Genomic DNA, 23,136 nt, shown 5'->3' on the forward strand with positions numbered 1-23,136 from the left:
AATATCGGTTCACCTGTGTACGTCAATGAACCGATTCAAGATCGGTCGAGTAGCTGGGCTATTGTCTAGCTATAATCCGATGTGAAGTATATTACAAGATTGAAAGAGAGTCCGGTCTCGGGAGCCCGTCCCGCGGAAAACAGAAGAAGCGGCTAGCCTTATCGGGCAAATGTATCCGAGGCCAAGGTAGGTTGTAGATACACCGTCAGGAGGTCTTTGGGGTAAATTAGATAGTATCATGCTCTTCATATGACTACCTGCGGAGAACATTGGCCCCTCATTAATATTTAGATTACTTGAATTGTTGATTTGAATGTATGGATTTCTTGAACTGATTGGGGAATATTGGAGGCCTTGAGTATTGACCAGTCCGATGCTGTAAAGTGGGTGGGGACAGCTGGAGTGTTGACACATGTGGCCCGTGTGGGGTAATCACCGCCTTCCGGCCATTGAAGGCTCCAGAGGCTGGAGGTCGATTCTGCCATTTACATAATCAAAATCTCGTCCCGAGGTCAACTTCCATGGGCCATGGGCCAGACCATTGGATTCGAAATCAACATCAAATCGAGATCAGGTACTGAATATAGTGGTATTCATAATGGCAGCTCTTTTCAACATCTAGAAATGGCCATTTTGTCAGCGTCCAATGTAAATTCAGATCGTCACCGGAAAGATCGGAATTCAGCGAGTCTCGGCGTGTTCCGCCGATAATTAATTCTATTTCTTCACGAGCTGGGGATTCATCTTCCCCGCACGCTCGGATGAGCAATGGCCAATAATAGCCTCGAGAATGTCGAGTTCGCGTCATTTGATTCGTCCCAACGCCTTTGCAATGGACATTTTAAACTAGCATAGCATCTAAATCTGCTTATGCATTGCGTGACCCATCATTGGATCGAGCGGGTGCTACCTTTTAAACTGCGGGGTGGTCGCTGTCTGACCCCCTTTTCTTCTCTGTTCTCTTCATTCTCGCACTCCCTGTTTTTCTTTTCAAAACATAACAGATTATATATTCATCATGGGTGAATGTCCCGTTGTACACACGAAGAGCAATGTTGCTGGCAGTGGCACCCGGTATGCTCCCCGAGCTGACCTGGCGCATCGGAGTTTCCATGTCATCTCGTATTCATTTGCGTTTAGATGCTGACTTTTATTCTAGCAACACTGACTGGTGGCCCGATAACTTGAAGTTGAGCATCCTTCGCCAGCACACCGAATCCACCAATCCTCAAAATAAGGACTTCGATTATGCGGCGGCGTTCAAGACCCTCGACTACTTCGGCCTTAAGAAAGATATCGAGGCCCTTATGACTGACTCGCAAGAGTGGTGGCCTGCTGACTTTGGTCACTATGGTGGTCTTTTCGTCCGAATGGCCTGGCACAGCGCTGGAACATACCGTGTCTTCGATGGTCGCGGTGGTGGTGGTCAGGGCCAACAGCGCTTCGCTCCATTGAACTCGTGGCCTGATAATGTCTCTCTTGGTAAATGAAGACCAAGCATTGAATTGGTGATTGGATGATGCTGATATCCATCTTCTTGTTATAGATAAGGCACGTCGATTGCTTTGGCCTATTAAGCAGAAGGTAAGCCTTGATATGCCCTAATGAATCTCACCTCTCAGGACTAATGGAAATGATCAGTATGGCAACAAGATCTCATGGGCAGATCTCCTGCTTCTGACCGGTAACGTTGCCCTGGAGTCAATGGGCTTCAAGACCTTTGGCTTTGCCGGTGGTCGTCCCGATGTCTGGGAAGCCGACGAGTCAGTGTACTGGGGAAGTGAGAACGTCTGGTTCACTAATAATGCTCGCTATGCGGCCCACAGCAAAGAAGATGAGGCCAAGCAGGCCGATATCAAGACTCGTGACCTCGAGGACCCGCTGGCCGCGGTCATCATGGGTCTGATTTATGTCAACCCCGAGGGTCCCGATGGCAACCCTGACCCCATTGCTGCTGCCAGGGATATCCGTGTCACTTTTGGCCGCATGGCTATGAATGACGAAGAGACCGTCGCCTTGATTGCGGGTGGTCACACTTTCGGAAAGACACACGGCGCCGCCCCCGCTGATAATGTCGGAAAGGAGCCGGAAGGTGCTGATATCGAATCACAAGGTCTTGGCTGGCACAACAAGCACGGCTCTGGAGTCGGCACCCACGCCATCACCAGTGGCTTGGAGGTCACATGGACCAAGACTCCCACCAAGTGGAGCAACCAGTTCTTCGAGTACCTCTTCAAGTACGATTGGGAGTTGACCAAGAGTCCCGCTGGTGCCAACCAGTGGGTGGCCAAGAATGCCGAGGAGATCATTCCCGATGCCTTCGACCCAAGCAAGAAGCACCGTCCTCAGATGCTGACCACTGATCTTTCTCTGCGCTTCGACCCCGAGTATGAGAAGATCTCCCGTCGATTCCTTGCGAACCCCGATCAGTTTGCCGATGCTTTCGCCCGTGCCTGGTTCAAGCTGCTGCACCGTGACATGGGTCCCCGTTCTCGCTGGTTGGGTCCTGAGGTTCCCAAGGAGGTCCTCCTCTGGGAGGATCCCATCCCTGCTCCCACTTTCGCTCTGATTGACAACGGCGACATTATCGCCCTGAAGAATGAGATCCTCGCCACCGGCATTGAGCCCACCAAGTTCATTTCCACTGCCTGGGCCTCAGCGTCCACCTTCCGTGGCGGTGACAAGCGCGGAGGCGCCAACGGTGCTCACATCCGTCTTGCTCCCCAGAAGGACTGGGATGTCAACAACCCTGCCCAGCTGAAGGAAGTTATTGGCACGTTAGAGACCATCCAAAGCCGCTTCAACGCCGCTCAAAACGGTAACAAGCGTGTCTCGGTGGCCGATCTGATCGTGCTTGCTGGTACCGCTGCTCTCGAAAAGTCCGCTGGTATCCCCGTTCCCTTCACCCCTGGTCGCAACGACGCTACCCAGGAGCAGACCGACGTCGAGTCCTTCAACTGGCTCAGGCCTGTGGCCGATGGCTTCCGCAACTACGGAAAGTCCAGTCATCGCGTGCGCACTGAGCACCTCCTCATTGACAAGGCGCAGCAGCTGACCCTCTCCGCCCCTGAGATGGCCGTTCTGATCGGTGGTCTGCGTTCCCTCAACGCCAACTGGGATGGATCCAGCCACGGTGTCTTCACCTCCCGCCCTGGCCAGCTGAGCAACGATTACTTCGTTAACTTACTCGATATGAACACTGTCTGGAAGCCCACCGGCCCTGACAGCGACTACTTCGAGGGTGTCGACCGCAAGACTGGCGCCAAGAAGTGGACTGCTACCCGTGTGGATTTGATCTTCGGTCACCACGCCGAGCTGCGTGCGCTTTCTGAGTTGTACGCCAGCGCTGATGCCCAGGACAAGTTCAAGAAAGATTTCGTGGCTGCGTGGGACAAGATCATGAATTTGGATCGGTATGATATCCCTTACATTTCTGCGACCGGCCGTCCTCGTCTGTGAACTTCCCGATAATTACGGTACTTTGTCTAGTTGTTACCATAGCTGAATAAGATTCCCGATTTATGCTTATTGCTTAAATGAACGAGTACTACTACAACTTATAGAGACCCCGATGACGTGTCGGAGAAATTGGGGTTCATTCGCTGGACAGCCTTTGTTCCACTATGTCGCCAAGCTCCCGCCACCCCCTCAGGAGGCCAGGGGGGTACCAGGGGGTACCAGGGGGGAATGCAAATACCCACTGTCCAGACTTCCCAAAAGAGCTAACTATTTCTCTCTAGGTAAATCCGATCCCTGGAAGCTCAGTGCACCCCGAGCAATATGCCGAGCTATTTCGTTAAATCCGATTCAATGATGTAGCTTGTTGTGTCACCGAATATTCAGAGCCAGGCTGGCAATGAATAAAAACCTGCTTCCCTGCTGTTGCCTTCCCTCAATTTACCCAACAAAATGGCTCCTCAAGTTCTGAAAGTCCTCATATGCGGCGGAGGGATTGCAGGCCCAGCCCTGGCCTACTGGCTCGCCCAACTCGGCCACAAAGTCATCGTTGTCGAACGCTTCCCAACTGTGAGAGCGACAGGAGCTCAGGTCGATATCCGCGGACAGGGGATCACGGCCATCAAGCGCATGGGACTCCACGAGGCTATTCGCAGCAAGCTCGTCGATGAAGCCGGCGTGTCGATCGTCAACTCAAGGGGCAAGACCAAAGCCACGATTCTCGCCAACAAGTCCGGCAAGGGCGCATCGTCGCTGAGCTCTGAATATGAGATTATGCGCGGAGATCTTGTGCGCATCTTACATGAAGCTACGGAAGGCGAAGTGAAGTATATTTTCGGCAAAACGGTGGACAGCTTTAAGGAGCACGGAGATCAGGTCGTCGCGTACTTCTCCGATGGCTCATCGGACACATTTGATATGCTCGTTGGCGCCGATGGACAGGGCTCTCGTGTCAGAAGGAACATTCAGCCAGTTGCTGCCCCGAGTGAATATCACAACCTTGGGGTTCACATGGCCTATTGCTTCATCCCAAGGATCGAGAGCGACCCGATAGGCATGTGCAGGGCATATCTTTGTCCCGGTCGCCGGATGATCATGACCAGAACCCACAATGAGAAAGAGACACAGATCTACTTCATCCTGCTATCTGACTCTGAAGAACTACGCGCCGTCCCCAAGCTTCCAATCCAGCAACAAAAGAAGGCTTGGGCCAATATGTTCCATGATGCAGGGTGGCAGAGCGAGCGTTTTATCAAAGAAATGCAAACCACAGACAATTGGTTTTGCCAAGACGTCGTCCAAGTCAAAACCGACACCTGGCACTCTGGTCGGGTTGTTTTGCTCGGCGATGCGGCACACTGCCCTTCTCCTCTGACCGGCATGGGGACAACCAGCAGCCTCGTCGGAGCCTATGTTCTAGCTGGAGAGATTTCTCGCAGCCAAGACCTCACCCAGGCATTTGAAAATTATCACAAAATCATGCAACCGTATGTCGACGAGATTCAACAGCTCAACACTGGGTGGTTGCGATGGGTAATGGCTAAGTCGCAGGGTGTGATAGCCATCATTCATTTCCTTGTGGGACTGGCTTGCTTCCTTCGCATACCCCAGCTAATCGCGCGGCTCTCGAATGACTGGGATGGAGACTGGAAGCTACCTGATTATCCTGAACTGGATGTTGATCAGGCAGAGAAGCGATAGGAGTTGGGACGGGATTGGCTATCATCATGTGATGGCACGAGATGCAGACGATCACAACGGTCAACCTTGCCAAATACAGCTGATCTACAGGTCCAATTCCAAATCCTGAGCTTATAGGAGGTTCTGTCTAATCACATATCCTCTCACCGTTTCTCCCCACATCAATTATACATGTCACCTGTCATTTTAAGTGCTAATGTTATACATTTTTTAATAAGTGGATTGCCTTTATTTATTCCTTACATGCTACAACAAGTCCACTGTAGCTGCGACAAGATCCCCTAAATGACTTCATTATGCATATTATGCACATAAGCATTGAAGCATAAAATGACGCTTTGACCATCTTTTGCCCCCTGCCCTAACTTTCACCATCAACTGTCAACCTACATCAACTTATCGTTCTCCTCTTTCAGCTCATTGTTCAACATTTTGTCAACGTTCTCAGTTCAACCATGAACTGCAAGCTCTTGAGTTTTCGAAGCGCGGTCTGGGCTCACACCCTTGAGCGCCACTCGCCAGCAAATGTGATCAGCGCACAGAACCCGAGATGAGTTTCTTTGTTTGACATCCCGAGAATCCCTGTTTGGCGCACCGATAGCCTCTCGAGTATTCCAATTCGTCTGACTCGTCCAATAAGCTCAACCCAACATTAAGAAGAAAGGGAGTCCCCGGGGTTGGTAGATGGTCCCCGATTCCCCATACTCCCCAAATATCAGCTGCCCCCAATGGCGCTGGGATGGTCCCGACGATTATCAGGTCTAAAGGGCCGGGATATCTGGACCAGATCCCCGTGTTCTAGCCATATTGAACCGCTAATCGCGTTGGCTCTTTCAAATCCATTGAGTCATGACTCGCCATTGGCATGGTAACCTCGAAACAAGTGGCTAACCCGACTTTATCCCGCTGTCGTACCCACTGAGATTGAGGGGCTCAAGACGATCGCCCCCCTCTGCCTTGACTGATTACCACATTAAGGCAAGCTAGTTAGGGTTTGGTGTCTGGACTATATTCCATATCCATATATCACTTCTCATTTCCCTCCGGTTGAATTTTCCGCATGGCCACCCATTCCCTTCACACCACGCCATGGATACCATAATGAGCAACCTCCCTCCGGAGGTCAGCGCCATCCTAGTGAAGAACCTCACGATACTCCAGATCGTGGCAATGTTCTCCATCGGCGCGTGGAACTCAATAGAAGTCATAATCGGCGTCTTCGAACGCTTCCGAAAATACCGCGGTCTATACTTCTGGTCCATGCAAATCGCCGCCTGGGGCATCCTCCTCCACGCCATCCCAGCCCAAATACGCTATCTCCAAACAGCCCCCAATCTCCCCATGTCCATCCCCTTCATCATAGGCTGGATTTGCATGGTATCCGGCCAAGCCCTCGTCCTCTACTCCCGCCTCCACCTAGTCGTCCAAGACGTCCGCCACATCCGCTGGGTACTATGGATGATAATCACCAACTTCCTCATCCTCCACGTTCCCATGACAGTCCTCTTCTACCACCTCGACCACCAGACCTGCCGTAAACCAGCAGCCACCTTCGACCGCATCCAAGTAAGCGGCTTCGCAATCCAGGATACCGTCATCTGCGCCATCTACGTGCGCGAAGCACTCCGCGCTCTCAAACCAGTCTTCGAATCAAGAGACCCGCAGGGCAGAAGAATAATCTACCAACTCATCTTCGTCAACTTATTCGGCATCCTCCTCGACGCCCTCGTCATCATCGCCGAGCTAAAAATGCACTACATCGCCGTCAGCTTCAAAACCGTCGCCTACAGCGTCAAGCTGAAACTCGAGTTCCATGTCCTCACACAGCTACAAGAGTTAACCCGCACATACCCTTGTGCGTTGTGTCGAGGCGAGGATGCCACTCCGCGTGAATCGACGGATCTTAATATCCACGATATGATATCTAGTAGACCGGTGCTGAGGGGCCCTGATGCACAGGCTGCAGCTAGTTCGGGGGGCACGGTTTGTCCGGCGGCGGTTCATTTGACTTCCGGGCGGAGTAGTGCGTATGATTTTCATGAGGCGCTGCGGGAGACGACGTCGACGGCTGTTGATTCTGTGGAGATGCAGAGGGATGCCAGGCCTCTCATGCGCTCGACTGATACACAGTCTACGATTGAGATGACCTTGCTTGATTCACCTAAGTAGGTGGGTGGGTCGGTTTGGATCTTTTTTGCATGCATGATTGTACATAAAAGATGAACTCTTGACTCGAACGTAGTCGGGTCATCGTGGGCGGTTTCCTGTTTCTGCTACTTTATACCCCCGTCGTTATAGACACGCCTGTTATTGCTCTTATTGAAACTTGGAAGTTAATTTACTTATTTAATTTGATATCGGTTTGTTGCCTATACCTAAAACATTTGCGCATTCGTCGGATATACTGGAAGGTTGGATAGGTAGTGATATTCGAATTTATTCGTATCTTCCACGGAACTGCCCATAGAAGGCACAGCAAAGGATCAAGCCTTATAACACGGCAAGGGAAACACATGAATATGAGATATGAATGTATAAGAAAAATATTGAGATGGGTATCCGTATTCTCTCAAAGGTAATCACAATAAACGCCGAGTGGGATGAGACCCGACAGACCCGACAGACCCAATCCATCTATTCAGGGCTTGTGTATGCAAACAAAGGGAAAAGAAAAACAAAACATGTCATGTAGATACCCGTTACAAAGAAACTGGTCATATCCATCAGGATCAGATAAGTTCCATAAAGATTGAAGAACTCGGGGCGCATAGAAAGGGATAAAAAAAGGCGCTGCTTGCCAAAATACCGCGGTGTTTGACAAGACAGGTCCGAAATGGGTAATAGACAGGACAAAACTCCGTCGTAGAAGCCGGCATGAGGGCGGATACCGGCAGAAGAAGTAACTGAGCGGGGAGATGCCCAAACGGACAGGAGAGGCGTGGGTTCCTTTGTCTGTGCACCATCAAGCCATCTACTGAGCGAAGAACCAACCGCCGTTCTCCCATTCGCCAGGCTTGTACGCAGTTTCAGCTCGAGCAGCAGGGGTTGTGAGTCCCGAGAGCATGACGTTCAGCCTAGCGAACGGAATAGGTTTCATGACCCAGCCATCGAAACCTGTTTCAATGTAGGTCTCTCGTTCTTTCTCCAGCAAAGACGCAGAGACGGCGAAGATAGGGACACGGTCGTTGTGAATGGCTTTGTCGGAAAGCGCGGCTTTCGGGGTCTTAGATTCGAAATCACGGATCATCCGAGTAGCAGACATGCCATCGACAACCGGCATCTGGAGATCCATCAAGACGACGTCGAAGTTTTTGGTCGCTGAAGCAAAAGCAGTCGCACATTCTTCGCCGTTGCCGGTAAGTTTTACTGTGTGTCCAAGCTTGGTCAAGCGCTTGTGCATGATTTTGCTGTTGACTGGATCGTCCTCTGCTACTAGCACGTTCAGCAGTTCATAGCCAGTCACTGAAGGAGCAGTGGTAGGGCAGGTGGATGCCGGAGGCCCGGTAGAAGGGACGTTGGATGGCTCTGCGACGGTCTCAGGGACCCGTGGGAAGTAGGATCGGTCTTGAGCGGTCTGGGCATTGGGTGATTTGATACTCGCTGACCTCTGGGACACTCTCACGGCACTCAATGGTACACCGGAGTCCTTAACGTTCTCTAGACCCGGGGAAGGCGATGTCGTCTTCGGCTGTAATGTGAGGGCTGGAGGGTGGGTGACTGTGGCAAGGCTGGAACGGGGATCGCATCCAGTCGATGCTCGCTTCAGGCTGGACGCTGATGGTGATGTAACCGGCATGGAGTTGCTACCAACACTGGGCGGACTTGAAAGTCTCGCTTGTTTCGGGTGCGAACTACCTTGGTTGATGCTTTTCTTGTTCAAGGCTGGTTCCTGTATAGCGCTAATGAGTCGATCGGCCTCGCTTTTTCCGCTGTTCCCACTATGGGAGCTACCGGGAGACCGAATACTCTCTGCACTTTTGCGGCGGGTATCCCGATTCTCGTACGGCCCACCAACCAAGGTGAATTCCTTATCTGATATCATCGGTGTCGATGGCACGGGAGAATTTGCAGCAGCGATGTGAGCTGAATCATCTTCCGATGAAGCTCCTTCAGGTACCCGAAACTGCAAAAAGATTTTGAAGCGGCTGCCTTTCCCTTCTTCGCTTCGAACACCTAGCTGCCCGTGCATATTGCGGACAATCCTTGCGGCAAGCGCAAGGCCTAACCCCAGCACGCGGGGTTTCGCCGATTTGGCCGAGGGCGTTTCTGGTTGTGCATCCTCTTCTTCTCCAGGGTAGTAACTCTCGTCGGTGGAAACTTGTTCCAATTCCTGGAAAAGCGCCTCCAGCTTATCATGTGACATTCCCACCCCAGTGTCGACCACCATCATCTCGACTCCAACATGGCCTGGTAGAGTCTGGTTGGCAGAGCGCCACATCTCAGTCGTGACTGCCCCGGATTCGGTATTCTGTATGGCATTCGAAATGACATTTGAAAGAACCTGTCGCACGCGACGTTGGTCACCGAGAACTAGATTAGGAATTCCCGGGTGCACCGAGATAGTGTATGAAATATCCTTGCGCTTCGCCTCGCCAGACAACATCTGAGCTGCTTCCTTGAAAGTTTCTTCAAGGTCGAAACTTTCGTCTTTGATGAGCTCCTGGCCCTTTTCGGTATTTGTCAAGTCAAGCAGGTCGTTGATAACGTAGATCAGAGATTTGGAAGCTGAATGAGACTTGGTCAAACTATCACGAGTGTCCTCATCCAGGGCACCCTCGAGCGCAATCTCGAGATAATTGATGATTGCATTGAGCGGCGTTCGAACCTGGAAACATTTTCAGGTTAGTTTGCCGATTAGAGATGGGGCAGAGGAGAGCCAAATACGTACCTCATGAGCCGAATTGGCGAGAAGTAGGCGGGTTAATTGTGAATTTTGCATTGCAGCCTCTTTCTGGCGCCAGACTTTGATAAATTTGCCGTAGACGACTGCGAGCCAAGTTAGCTGCCGAGATTGACCATATCGATGATTAGCGCAGGATATACTTACGACATAGAACCGCCGCTGTCTCCACGTCAGTCTCTGTCCATTCCCGACTCTGGGAGAGCACCGTCTCCCGCCACGCCGCGAAACTTTGGCGCGGCTCAAGATAGCCTGCTGTTTCTTTGCGCTTGGCGATTTCATATGGATTTCCAGCCCATGAGATTTCCGTGAGCTGCCCACGTCGGAAGAACACAATGAAGTCACTTCCACCAGTGGAAAGCGGCACATAAAGCAGACCCGAGATAATCTTGAGTCCTGGAGGATAATGCAAATCAGGGAAATCCTTGACGATATCGTGTGAGGCAAGTACTGAGCTCAGCTGACGAATGCGAAGGAACTCAAGTAGCACGAGTACTTCTTGCGAAGCTGAACTATCGCCCAGGATCTTGGTCTCATCCCTGATTGACAAAACTCCGTAATCTGCATCGAAAAGTTGTAGCAAGTCATCTGAAGAGGCGATAATGTAGCCTGACGGGTTGGCCTCTGTTGGGACGGTATTGATGAGCTTCCGAGCTTGCAAACGAGAGGCGTATGAAAGTCGTTCGATATTTCTTGACACAGTGTCCCCAAGTAATCGGCACATCTTTCGTATGGGAAACGACACGCGCATTCCGGCAGATCCATAGCTGTGACATGAGATCAAGCCCCACAGGTCGTTGAAAGCATTAACACTGATGGACATCGAAGAGCGAACTTTCATGTGTGCCAGATACTTGACGTGAATCGGGGACATCGCCCTCAAATATGAGTGCGTCATGTCCAGAGGAGTTTCGAGATCTTCCAGCGTCCGACAAACCAGCCGAGATGTGACTTGTTCCCTGTCGTACAACAAACGGACCTTGTTGATCTTGTACAGTTCTCGTGCTTGTGCGGGAATGTCCGCAGCAGGGAAATGGAGACCCTTGTAAAGGTCCATTGTGATAGTGGGGTCAACCAGTTCGGCGACCACCAGGCCATTCCACGCGCTATCAAATTGATATATCATAACCCTATGGAACCCGGTAAGTTCCTTTACCAAACCTGCGGTAGTTTTCAAAAGCATATCGAGATCTGTTGCCCGTCCAAGTTGCTCCTGAATTTGGGTCAAGATGGAGAATACTTCCATACTTGCCGCCTTGCCTTTCCTCCTCCGAGCATTGCGAAGGACACGCAGAGGTTGGCTGATGTTGATTGTTGACGAAGCCAATTGTTCTGCGGTGGGCGTCAGTCCCAAAGTGCTGTTGTCGAAAGGATCTGCAGGAGATGCTGGGGTACCCTGCCCAGCAACATTCAATGGATTGATCTCGTCGTCCTCCAATTCGAATTCACATATAATCAAGTCTTTTTGCGTTGGGCAGACATGAGTGGCGCACCAGAATCGACGACACTCTCCGGTGGGGGTGCGCGTTGACAAGGAAAATACTTCCGGCCCGTCAACGGATGGATCATAGGCATCATCCCGAACAAAGTCCAGGTGATCAAGCAAGGTGTCTGCCTGCTCTTCGCTTAGAATATCGCAGAAGTTTTCTAATTCGAAGAGTTCCTTTGGCGAGTAATCGAAGAAAGTGGCCGAATTCTCGCTCACAATCCGGACCACTAGTTGATTTGGCTGCTCCTCTCTCAGCGCAACGATAACTCCGAAGCTCTGGATCGCACCGGGGATTCTGATGGGCTCGTCTTCGCAATATTGGAATGCCTCGCCATCTCGCCCTGTTATGACCGCGTGGCCATTCTCTGTCACGACATGCTTGAAGCGAGAAGTCATGTGACCATCTTCGTTGTTCCGGGGTTCAGCTTGCGATTGTGGATGAACAGTCGACCCTGCACTAGACTGGCTGCCGTCCGGGGCAGGTTTGGCGTATATTTCCGGGTGCTGAACGACCTGCGACGCCATCGAATGCGATGCGAGCTCCGTCTTATCATTAGTGGCGTAAGTTTCATGTCGTGGGATATCGGTGGGAACTGTAGGACCGGCGTCTTCAGGGTCGGGGTGAGGTTGGGGGTGTGATTTTGCCTGCGATTGCAGTTGATTCCAGGTCTGTTCGTCGATGAATGAATAGTGCCGAGCTCCCTCCCGCGTTGGTGATACCGCCGTTCGTGCCTGTGACGGGGGTTCGTGCCGCGCAGTAGTAGGAGGATCGACCGAAAGAACCGAGCGGATAGGGAATACTCGGTCGGTCACATCAAAGCCGGTACTAGGCGGCTGCTGGCGTTCATTGTATGTAACCGAGTGCGACCGATCCCTGCCCTCTGGTTTCTTTCCCACCGACTCCGGAGAATCCACTCGGGGGGAGGTCGAAACACTTTCGCACCTTCTTCGCTGTGTTCCCATCCCGGTATCCTCGGCCATCTCTGATGCCATTACGGCGAGTAAAAAGTGTGGAAGCGTGAACCGCCTCAGTTGCGACCAAGAGCGAATAAGGGGTTTGGTGAATATGTGCGTAAAGAGACTGGTCGGACAGGTCGCTGGTCTGCGTAGCTCGTACCAGGTTCGCTCCGGAGAGGAAATAGGAGGGAGGACCGAAGGTTGGAAAGAAGAATCATCCGTCGTTTAAGGATGTCCGCGATGTCAAATAAGGCCACAGAGGCCACGCCCACAATCACAACTGTACAAGACAAACTTCAGGAATAGACTCAATCGTCGGATCAAAGTGAACCTTTCCAAACGGGCTCATCGAGGGCTTGGGCCCGGCCGGGCAGCACAGGAACACTTTAGATCAAGTTCGAAGCAGAACTATCAGAGGCAATATGAGTGGACGAATCTCCGGGTTGAAAGAATGATTCCGGTAAGAATGATCAAGCGCGATGACCTGGATCTGAAAAGGACAGAGGTTAAAGGTTTACGGAGAGAAAAGGTGGAGATGATAAGAGGGCCTGTATGGAGGGGCAGGCGGAGAGAGGAAGGCGGTTAAAGGCCAATAGTAAAAGAGAAGCAAACCTGCCAAACGGCCCAGTCACCTTGAAAACAGTAATAATAATCGCGCTGTCACTTCGCAAAAAAGGCTTTCCCCAATCTTATTGGTGCTGGTCATTTAGCGCCTTGGAGCTCCCGAGGTCGTGGGCCCCGCTGCTTGGGCCTTGGAAGGTACAAGGACGGGGTGCGCACTTTACAATACGGGACAACCGGCCGAGTCCTTCTCTATATGCACGTAGAAAAAGATTGTATTATTACATAAATACCTGTAATTCCACGTACTTGACGTCATTGCAAGCTTAGTGATGCAGTAAATTTTCCGCAACATGCCCGGCCCCACTCCGGAAGGCGGTAAAATCGGTGTTGCTGAGACTTCTGCTCTGCGTCACCTGAAACTTCTAGTACGTACTGTGTACTACATATGTAGTTCCCTACTAAGCCACATGAAGTGGCCACCACTTACAACATCATGTACAGCATACTTAGTCCGGTATCGCAGTGACAGGGACTCTGCAGAAGCTATGCCGAGGTATCAGGCATCCGAAACATGATTCTGGAAAACTCGTGGACCAACTCAAACCATGGAAGATAATGGAAACTGTCAATTCCACGGACTTTAAACTTATGCGATATCTGAGTCCTGCAATTTCAGCTCCACAACAGTCTAACTCAGTATGGAATAGGACAGTAGGAGTTCAACGGTAATAATGAACTAAGTGGGGCGCCATACGATTCTGCATGGAGCAACAGTATTTACAGTGCGCCTGCAAAACATCTTCAAATGGATACGATAAATCCAAATTGTATCCTTTACGATCCAGCATAAGCCGAAATTCCAAATAAAGCTGCCGCGTGGGCCTGGATAGGTCTCTGATCCAAGTATATCCGCATCTCAACAATCTGCAGATCCGACTCCTCGCTCCCCTCCAAATCAAGAATGTTGAACTCGCGAACTCGAACAGCGAATTGATCCGGGTCTGTTTTGAAGATCGTTTCTGAAGTCGCCTCGAACATGACCGTGCGCTTCATTTGGATTTCCCCGGCTAGCGGTGCATAGAGCTGGCCTCTTTGTGCGGTTTCCTCGTCCGGGGCTGCCCTGCTGTATGATGTGTAGACAGGCCCCTTGTCCTTCCCTAGATCAATGTCCCAAGCTAGATGGACATGGTGATGGAATTGGGCGAGATGTTGGCTGCGTACTTCAAGCAGGGGAACTGCCTGGCTTGCAGCCGTCGGGGGACTGCTGCCGATGAGGATCGGGGCGCCGGGGGTGAAGAAGGGGGTAATGCGGTCTACGTCTGGATTCAAGGAGTCGAGCGCTGGTAGGAAACGTCGCAGGAATTTGAGACCTGGTGAAGCAGCCTCCGGGATGGACTCGTACGGGCCGTGGTGAACCAAGACGGTACCTTCCATGCTGCATTGATTACGAAAGGTACAGGTCGATCTCTATCTTCTGAACCCCGTCGAGGAGTGGTCTGAGTCTTTCTCATTGGTGATATGTCATGACGACGTAATATTGTTAACCAGGTACCTAATTACATCATGCGGCTGAATAGAAGAGGAATTGAGCAGAGAGAGATTGCATGGATTGGTCATGGTTGCCGGCATAGATCGGGCTCAAAGATCTGGCTGATATGAACATCGCAGTCCGTGGATGGATGGTGGACGCGGCGAATATTTGCACGAGGGCTGGTTTAGATCACATATACTGTACAACGAGCAGGAGTGACAAGGTGGCTGTTCAAGCGTCACACTGGGGTGTAGGAATGGTGGGGCATCGACTCGTCGATATGTACGAACAAATATTCGTTTGCGCAAGGAAGAGGGACCCAGCGTGCTGGAGGCTGGTGAGGGGGCTCACGCGTCGCTCCTTGGGTTACCGTCCTTGTGAGGAACAGGTAAAGCAGAATGTGTTTTGCGTCACAAAATCTGCTTGGTCACGCTTGCGAACTTGATAGCCCGCAAGTCTATTTAGAAGTGGAACTCATGATTACCGGTCGAACTCAAGGTGGAGTCCGGCTGTCGTCATCGGTCGACTGTGTAGATGGGCGAATTCTGCGCTCCGAGATAGGCAAGCTCTCCACGGACATTGTATTCCAGCCCCTTCGTCCTTTAGAACGCGATTCCAGAGGAATTGCATGAGTGACGTCCGACGTAAACTGAGTCGGATCCACGAAGCCAGGGTATTCCTCGTGTTCAGAGGAAGTAGGTTGTGATCGTGATCGATGGTTCTGCACAAGGGTGACTAGTTTCCCCAGCACGGCGAATTCAAGCTTCAACTTGATGCTGTAGACCATGGACTTCAACGTGGTCTGCAATGCGTAGAACCCAATGTATTCTGTAACAAGTAGGCAGATATCGAGCAAGACGATGACCAGATTGATAGCCAGCAACTCATACATGATTCGGGTCCGACGGCTGCCCCTTTCTGGCATCAAGCTCAGCAGCCTCACAGTCTCAGTGATGTAAATTCCTGAGATGGCAAATTCTTGAGCGCAGAACCAGGCCAGTTGCAACCGCTCCATGACATTGTATCCGCGAATCACTGGCGGCGAGGGAGCGTATGCGGTATAGAAAGTAAGAACTGTCGTCGGTATCAGAAGAATGACAGCGTCGACGAAGATGAGCCAGCGCACGAAGCGAAGGACTTTGTTGCTATTCACCACCAGATGTAGACGGGAGTACAGGACCACGGATTGGCCCGGAACCATGACATAGAAGCCAATGGTGGAAATAGTCAAAGAGACCCATACTGGTGCCAGAGAGAAAAGTTCCAGCAGGTAGCCAATGGCGTGGGGTACGACTCCAAGGACAACTGAGAGGAGGAGCGACCAAAAGTACAGACCACGATAGGTTGTAAAGGTCAAAAACAACAAGATGAACAATTCGACAGCGTTGTACAATGCAATGGAGGTGAAAACAATCATCAGTGTCCGCACGGCCACGTTGCTGCCATGGTACCCATGGATCCCGTCGGGAGGTTCGGACAGATTTGTCATTGTCTGGTACGTCGTTTCAACCAGGTCTGGTTATGAGAGATTGTAATAGCCGTAAAAGGGCAATGGTTTCATGCCCCGCTATAACCCCGGTACGCGTTGCTTCAATTGTACCAGCTCCGCGGCCATAATTGTATAGTTGTGTTAGATGCGAGAAATCATTTGCGTAAATGGTGTATGTAGTGAATCGACAAGTTTCAAATTCGAGCTCGAGAAAGGCCAAGAGGACTCAATGTATTCAGCGCTCGGTTTGAAGTCGGTTATAGGAAGGCTCCCGAGGTCTGAGGTCTGATCGTCGCAAGTTCGGTTGCCGAAGAATGCGGATCCAACTGTAGAGCTTCTGAGACCGGCGATGAGGTCGGAGACCGTAAGTAACGAATGAAGGGAAGTGAGAACCACGACTAATAGTCAAAGCAGGAGTGAGTTGAGCTGCGTAGTTGAGATTTGAAAAGAAGGGAGAAAATTAAACCATGCGCCTCCCCCGTCGCCCCCCGGATATGCCAAGCTAAGCCGAGAAAGGAACCTGAGAACCTTGGAACCGCCACACGTGAACTTTAGTTTTTCTTTTCTTTTTTTCTCGTACTTTTTGTCCTCGGGTTTTTCTATCATTGGTTGTTTGAGACAAAACGCGTTTAGGCTTCGGGATAAATTGGAAAAATTGGGGAAATTAATGGAATCTGACCAAATATATGAAGTTGATTTTTGCCAAGATTACCAATCTAACTTGGCTCTCTCGTATTGCTCTCCTTCATGGTGGTGGCTATATTGAATAAGTCGCTACATTTTCCCTAGATGCAACCGTGATTGCACTTCGACTTCAAAACAAGTTCTTAGATATCGCAATTGTCGAGGAATCTTCAGGCGTTTGCGCTAATCTGCTCCCGGCCGACTGGGACGATTGGAATGTGATCTCATGCATAATTGGCGAAGGGCCACTTGCGGGGAACTCCGAAACAACCGTGCGTCTGTTTGCTTTCCAACGATCGCGTTTAGGAACACGGTCTCGTGACTTGAGAGTTGAGAGTGCATTGTACGATATTCAGCTTACATTGTACTTATCCTTACTATGACCTACACCTGGTTCAATTGACAATAAGAACAATGTCGCGTACATCTCTCCGGCCCGCCTGTGCCCAAGATCTCCCCGCCCTTGCAGACTTGGCTGCGCAGGCCATGCTGGAGGATGAACTCTTTGCCCACATCTGCCCGCACCGGTATGAGCATTATTCGGACTTCCGCTATGGCTTTCTCCGTCGCCTGAAGAAGCGACTCGTGACTCCGGGGTATGTGATGATAGTCGCGGTGGAGAATGAGGGCCCTCATAGCGAGCTCATCCGTGGGTACGCTGTCTGGGAGAGAATCGGCACTATGAACGTACAGCAGCTCAAGGATACCTGGATGCATAGCGAGTATCCCTTGCTTTTTCTATCGAAAATAATGTCACCTGACATTTTCTTCAGCTCTAGAGCGAAAACTTCTAGATTTAGAAGATCGCTATCTTGCGCTGGTCTACCCCGATCGCAGCGTAGATCCCCACCGGCTTGAACATTACACAGCGTCTCTCGTGGACTGTTTCCCCTTTTCCAAGTATCCAGAACTTTGGTTTCTTGCAACCGTTGCGGTGGATCCGGGGTCTCAACGACGTGGCATCGGTCGGCAATTAGTGCAATGGGGCCTGCACCAGGCACTGGATGAGAAAGTACCAGTGGGGTTGGAAGCCAGTGTCAAAGGCACTGCGCTCTATGAGAAGTTGGGATTCCAACGCGTCAACACAGTCGAGCTAATTCCGGGCCTTCCCATTCGAGCCATGCTCTACGAGTAGGGTTTCGCTCTATAAACAAGCTCCTCCCTAATGGAATGATGGACGTCACATCGCAGCCGCATCCTGGCGTATTGAACCCTCACATTGAAGATATATGGATTCCATGTGGGCATTCTACACATATCGGAAACCCATGCCTTAGGACCCTGGTACCTAAGGTAGACTTGGAATTGTCAGAAATTACGCTATGACTTAGGTATACATCCATGTTTCAAATTATAGATCTAATGGTCCATGGAGATGCATAGTGACAGATACGAATTCCATTGACGATCCTATCGAATGAGTAATAAGGATCACTTATCATTCCATCCATCTGCCCTGCCAGAACGGAAATACAGGTCGAAAAATTATCAAAACGCCTCCGAGTCGCGAAAACGGGAAGATTAAAACCAGATACCGCGCGCCACGCACCATTAGGAAAGAGGCAAATGTGATAAGCAGAGCAGAGAAGAGAAAGCATGAAGCAGAACCCAGGAAACGACGAAAGAAAAATAGCGAATGTAGTCAAGCGACGCGTAAAACCGAAGCTGGGTAAAACACGAAGAAAGAATGAAAAGACATAGACGCGGGTATCGAAAGTTGATCGCAGAACGTAGGCAATCAGAACGCGTGATGAAATCATGGCAATCCGTTCCCCATAGGCATAACATGCTCCTGCTTGGTCACGCCATCATTCACATCACCCTGGTTATCATCTGTACGCACACGCTTGGTTTGTTGAAGGTTGTTATTGAGGAAGCTTGTGTCGTCAGGGTGCTTGCGCATGCCTAGTGTCGCAGCAGCAATTCGGTTGAGAGAGTTCATATCATCAGTGACATTAGGGTGCTGGCCCTGAGGGACAGCGGCAGGAACCGAGCCTGAGGGACTGGTGTTATGGACACCGGCAGATGCAAGCGCCATCTCGGCGGTGCGGGGCTGTGTCAAGTCGATGTTGGCTGGCAGGTCAGGGACATCGCCTTGAGCTTCGAGGAGGCGAGATTGCAGGTTGATGATATACTCGCGCAGCTGATAGTTCTCACCCGCCAGGATCCTTACTTGGTCTTTGAGGGGATCGATGCTCTTGTTCTCTTCCTCCAGCTTGCGGATATAGGTTTCCTTGCGCTGGCGGAATGCGCGCTTTGATAGCAGTCAGCAGGATATCACCTACAGGAGTCAACAATACATACCTGGGCAGCGCGGTTCTGTGCAGCTCGCTTGGATGTGGACAGCTCGCGCTTGCCATAGCTTTTACTGCCTCCATCGGATGGAGGAGACCCTTGTTGGGGTTGGGTGGGAGTCTGCGGGGCGCCGAGCATGGCACCCGAGATGGCAGGGTCAATGTTTGGTTGATCACGAGGGCTAGCACTGCTGGGCTGCAGGTGCTGCTGCTGGCCTGGAGCGCCCTGGGTGCGAGCACCCAGGTGGTGCTGTGCAGCTAGAAGCTGGTCATGAAGGACTATAAAACGACATGGTTAGCAACGGAGAACAGTGCAGGTGTGACGCGCAGCCCTAAGGTGTTCGTCTAGGTGAGATGATGGCCATGGGGGTGCGGTAGTTTCTAAACTCAGGACCCAAAAACTTTTGGGACCTCGCACCCCGATTCACTCGATCTTCACCCCAAGACTGGTTTACAATCACATACCCTGGTCTGCGTGGTCCTATGGTGAGATGTTAGTATCACTCATGGCAAATAAGACAATGTAGGGTTTGGGGTGAGGGGCCAAAACATGGGGGCGACTCGACGCGTCGAAAGATTACCCCCGTTCCTGATACTTGGGACGACGCGACAGCGTAGCTGCAAGGCCATCGTATCGAGTGTATTCAAAGCGGGATATAGATCTGATGACAAACGCGTTCATTGTAAGCTGCTTACCTGAGCAGAAGTCTGCATGTTTGGATGCGGCGCTGGCGCCAGTGCAGGCTGCATCGATTAGGGGGAAAGTGGATGAGGTAGGGATTAGAGTAGTGGCTTGACGCGACCTCTTAATTCCGACCAGAATTGAGAGTACAGTGTGCTTTCTTTGCTGATATCGAGATGCAGCTCAATGAGGTAAGCAGTCACAGATCCGATGCTGTAAGCAGGTTGATGCTGACCGAGCGGAGGAGAAGAAGGATTACTTAAGGATTCTGAGTCAGAATTTGGGGGCGATCGCTGATTTATGTAGGGCGGTAACCGAAGCGCGAGCCCGCAATTGGGAGGCGGTATGCCCGGGCGGTGGGAGTAGTTACCACCGCGATGTACAATGTACAACACCGCGCACGATGTCCTTGGTTCGATCTCAGATATTGTAGCTCTGATTTGCTTCAGCTACATTGCTACAATGTAATAATGCGTTGTCTTTTGCATCAAATCGCACTATCTTGTCGTACTTGTGAAATTGCCTATGTTTATCGCCGACCGTGTACCGCATGCATCTGGGGGCGGAGCGGGTGCACTAACTTCCGATAGAGTCAGCAGAGTCAGCATGACGTCATGATTGCTGCCTATCATATCGCTGACAGAAGGCAATAACCCTGGATCACCTAGAAGATGTATAGGTACACAAATAGGTGCCGGACACGGACAAGCATTAGACTCAGCTAAAGCCTTGATCGAACCCAGATTATGGTGAATGAGTATATACCGAAAGAGCACGTTCAAGTTCTACAATCTCGTAACCTCATAACCGCTGTCAGCTCCTCCTGACCACCCATAACATCGTGACTCCGCGTCACTCAGGAGAACTACTGCTGCTTCTTCTCACTGCTCTTGATGGGTTGTGCTTGGATAATCCCGGCCCCAATCTTTGCTGACTCCGTCCATCCCCGCTGATGCATCCAGAAACGGGTTGCCGGGTCGGCACCACGCAAGGACGTCTGCCGCGCATCATCTTCAAGAGACCTGCGTGAAATCCCAGGTGGCTCGGCCATGGGGACGACATCATCTTCATCCTTGTCCTCATCCGCCTCCGCTGTTGTAGTCGACTCGAGGTAGCGCTTGCGCATGAGATAACGCTCAGCGCGCTCCTTGCGGGAATTAGGAGGCTCGATTCGAGCCATACCAGCTCGAACCGCGTACCGCACAATGAGATATAGATGTTCAGAGAAGAAGATGGTCAGAAGTAGAGCCCAGCCTTTGATATCTGTCGGCTCGCCATTGGGCCCATGCTGGGAGTTGCCGCTGAACATGTACAACAGTGCAGCGCTGGTGATGCTTCCGACCCAGGAAAGGAATCCCAAGCTATCGAGCCAGGGTCCAATAGTGTCGGTCCGTAGTGGCACAGGTCGGCGGAACTCCATGCAGATCTTAAAGAAGTCTGACCGCAGCTCGATCCAGTTGTTCACAAAGAATGAGAGAGGAACAAGTGGCCATGTGGGAGAGAAAAGGGCCAAGTATCCAAACTGAATACACATCTCACGTAGGTCATCGGTCACATCGTACTCGGAAAGCTCGACCTCGTTGCGCACACGCGCGAGGAACTGGACTTCCTCGGCTGGGTCATCAAAGGACCGAACGGGTCTCTCGGGTGATTCTTTGTCGCCGTTTCCATCCATCTTGCCGTTGCGTTCCTTGTTGTACTTCTTATATTTACGAAGTGCGTGCTGTTTGATATAAGGCACGATAGTCTCCATGGCGAAACCAACGATCTGGGCAGTGACAGTGAAGTAAACAACCTGGTTTCGCAAGCGGGCCGGGTCGATTTGGAAGTTTGATCGCTTTGCGACGGCATGTTCCTTCGATACGAAAGGCCGAACTGTCAACTGGAAGACATCAAGATAGGGGACGATTCGACTGGCGAAGGGCACGTAGACAAAGGCCGTCAGGAAGATGGGCATATAAGACGTGATGAAGTTGATAACAAAGACCTTTTGGGTCAGTGCTACGTCGTACCCATCGCTTGTCTCGTGGTTCTCGTAGTCATTGAGCTTCGTGGCGATAGATGTCAAGATAGCACTCATGGTTGGTACAAACGCCGATACAAGAATGGTTGGAATGAAGACCTGGATGGTAATGGTAAGCTTTGGGACCATCGGGATTGGGGGATCGTCATACCAAGTATGTCTTCAGAGGGCCATTGTAAAGCTCGGAGATGAAGATCTCAATGGCAAAACAAGTCGCAATGATGGTACCCAGAGCAATTGCCGCCAGCAAGGCGAAGGGAATCTGGAGTAACTGCCGTTGCATGCGCTTGGTTGCTGGAAAGACACCGCGCATCTCACCAGTACCCTCATCGCAGACCACCTTTTCAGGCTTGAACTCTCGTCTTTCAGTGTGGACGGCCGAAACATTCTTAGTCTGCCATCTGCAACTCAGATCAACCTCCTGGCGCTTCCAGTATTCCACGAAGATTATACACCAAAGGCAGTTGACGACTGTATAGATGATTGAATATCCACCCAAAAGGAACCAACATGAAAATCCAAAAGCAGCGGGGAAAATCAAAAATCGGAAGTATGACTGCAGAAATGAGAAGTAAAATCCAACCTATCATCGAGTTAGCCATGAACCACCAAAATGATGAGCAATGCTGCACATACACTTTCTCCGAACTTGTTTCGAATCTGGTCCAAGTCGTCATCGGAAAGGAAGGTCTTGGAGCTCCAATCCCGCATCCACGTTTTATTGGTCTCGATATCGTGTAGGGGGAAGATAGCGGTGACATTCTTCCATTCACCATGGTTGGGTGTGATTGCAGCGCCGCCCTCTTCCTTGGGTAATGTAATCATGTGATGGATCACACGCAAGCGCTCAGCCTCCGTCTGAGGCTCAGATGAGTTAGAAGGCGTCGGTTCAGCATGGCGGATTCCATAGAGCCAGTCGCGCACTCTGTAGATACACAAAGAGGGGGAGATCAGCATGGGCGCAATCTCAAAGAACGACATCATCACTCACCGCGACCGATAGACAGCCCGTTTCAATCGCTTTTCTGAAGCTTTCACAAATACAAGCAAAGATGTCTCATCGCCCTGTCGGACCTCTGCCTGAAGACCAACCTCGGCTAGTGATTGGAGCAGCTTCTCAAGCTGCCCAATTGCTTGCGCTTGGTCTGCCATCGTCAGAATGTGGCCCCGCAACCCACATGGGAGAGCTCTGTAACATACCTACGTCTCCGAAGCTGTAGCGGATAACATAGTCCACATGGAGGTTACACTCCTGGATATTATCTGGAATTGTGGCCATTTCTGGGGGGTTGAAAGAGGAAAGAAAGTGGAATCGACAAATCGAGATGATCTGCGGGTCGATGCCGTCACCTCGCGCTAGAGAGGG

At 51.1% G+C, this 23,136-nt stretch overlaps 9 protein-coding genes across 9 annotated transcripts; 4 read left to right on the forward strand and 5 right to left on the reverse strand.

Annotated features, from left to right (window-relative positions):
- Positions 1-1,052: 1,052 nt before the first annotated feature.
- cat2 (bifunctional catalase-peroxidase Cat2) lies at positions 1,053-3,459 on the forward strand (the record flags this gene model as incomplete). Its single annotated transcript, XM_056666779.1, has 3 exons — positions 1,053-1,482; positions 1,547-1,584; positions 1,642-3,459. 3 exons carry the CDS (start codon positions 1,053-1,055, stop codon positions 3,457-3,459), a joined length of 2,286 nt encoding a protein of 761 aa, XP_056520375.1.
- Positions 3,460-3,909: 450 nt separating this feature from the next.
- On the forward strand, positions 3,910-5,157 carry N7515_006036 (Monooxygenase FAD-binding; the record flags this gene model as incomplete). The annotated part of the gene is made up of 1 exon (XM_056666780.1): positions 3,910-5,157. The coding sequence occupies one exon, from the start codon at positions 3,910-3,912 to the stop codon at positions 5,155-5,157; it is 1,248 nt and encodes a 415-aa protein (XP_056520376.1).
- Positions 5,158-6,246: 1,089 nt separating this feature from the next.
- On the forward strand, positions 6,247-7,326 carry N7515_006037 (uncharacterized protein; the record flags this gene model as incomplete). Its single annotated transcript, XM_056666781.1, has 1 exon — positions 6,247-7,326. The coding sequence occupies one exon, from the start codon at positions 6,247-6,249 to the stop codon at positions 7,324-7,326; it is 1,080 nt and encodes a 359-aa protein (XP_056520377.1).
- Positions 7,327-8,128: 802 nt separating this feature from the next.
- fphA (putative sensor histidine kinase/response regulator) lies at positions 8,129-12,539 on the reverse strand (the record flags this gene model as incomplete). The annotated part of the gene is made up of 3 exons (XM_056666782.1): positions 8,129-9,982; positions 10,046-10,143; positions 10,205-12,539. The coding sequence occupies 3 exons, from the start codon at positions 12,537-12,539 to the stop codon at positions 8,129-8,131; spliced, it is 4,287 nt and encodes a 1,428-aa protein (XP_056520378.1).
- A 1,362-nt stretch (positions 12,540-13,901) lies between these two features.
- On the reverse strand, positions 13,902-14,501 carry N7515_006039 (uncharacterized protein; the record flags this gene model as incomplete). Its single annotated transcript, XM_056666783.1, has 1 exon — positions 13,902-14,501. The coding sequence occupies one exon, from the start codon at positions 14,499-14,501 to the stop codon at positions 13,902-13,904; it is 600 nt and encodes a 199-aa protein (XP_056520379.1).
- Positions 14,502-15,091: 590 nt separating this feature from the next.
- On the reverse strand, positions 15,092-16,087 carry N7515_006040 (uncharacterized protein; the record flags this gene model as incomplete). The annotated part of the gene is made up of 1 exon (XM_056666784.1): positions 15,092-16,087. The coding sequence occupies one exon, from the start codon at positions 16,085-16,087 to the stop codon at positions 15,092-15,094; it is 996 nt and encodes a 331-aa protein (XP_056520380.1).
- Positions 16,088-17,185: 1,098 nt separating this feature from the next.
- Positions 17,186-17,906, forward strand: N7515_006041 (uncharacterized protein; the record flags this gene model as incomplete). The annotated part of the gene is made up of 2 exons (XM_056666785.1): positions 17,186-17,420; positions 17,545-17,906. 2 exons carry the CDS (start codon positions 17,186-17,188, stop codon positions 17,904-17,906), a joined length of 597 nt encoding a protein of 198 aa, XP_056520381.1.
- Positions 17,907-18,527: 621 nt separating this feature from the next.
- On the reverse strand, positions 18,528-19,815 carry N7515_006042 (uncharacterized protein; the record flags this gene model as incomplete). Its single annotated transcript, XM_056666786.1, has 4 exons — positions 18,528-19,025; positions 19,076-19,344; positions 19,531-19,546; positions 19,762-19,815. 4 exons carry the CDS (start codon positions 19,813-19,815, stop codon positions 18,528-18,530), a joined length of 837 nt encoding a protein of 278 aa, XP_056520382.1.
- A 797-nt stretch (positions 19,816-20,612) lies between these two features.
- On the reverse strand, positions 20,613-23,049 carry N7515_006043 (anoctamin family protein; the record flags this gene model as incomplete). Its single annotated transcript, XM_056666787.1, has 5 exons — positions 20,613-21,869; positions 21,922-22,353; positions 22,407-22,695; positions 22,762-22,915; positions 22,971-23,049. 5 exons carry the CDS (start codon positions 23,047-23,049, stop codon positions 20,613-20,615), a joined length of 2,211 nt encoding a protein of 736 aa, XP_056520383.1.
- Positions 23,050-23,136: the final 87 nt, after the last annotated feature.

This window comes from Penicillium bovifimosum (assembly GCF_028826915.1).
Source record: "Penicillium bovifimosum strain IBT 22155 chromosome Unknown utg000005l_segment0_segment0, whole genome shotgun sequence".
In the NCBI taxonomy this organism is placed as follows: domain Eukaryota; kingdom Fungi; phylum Ascomycota; class Eurotiomycetes; order Eurotiales; family Aspergillaceae; genus Penicillium; species Penicillium bovifimosum.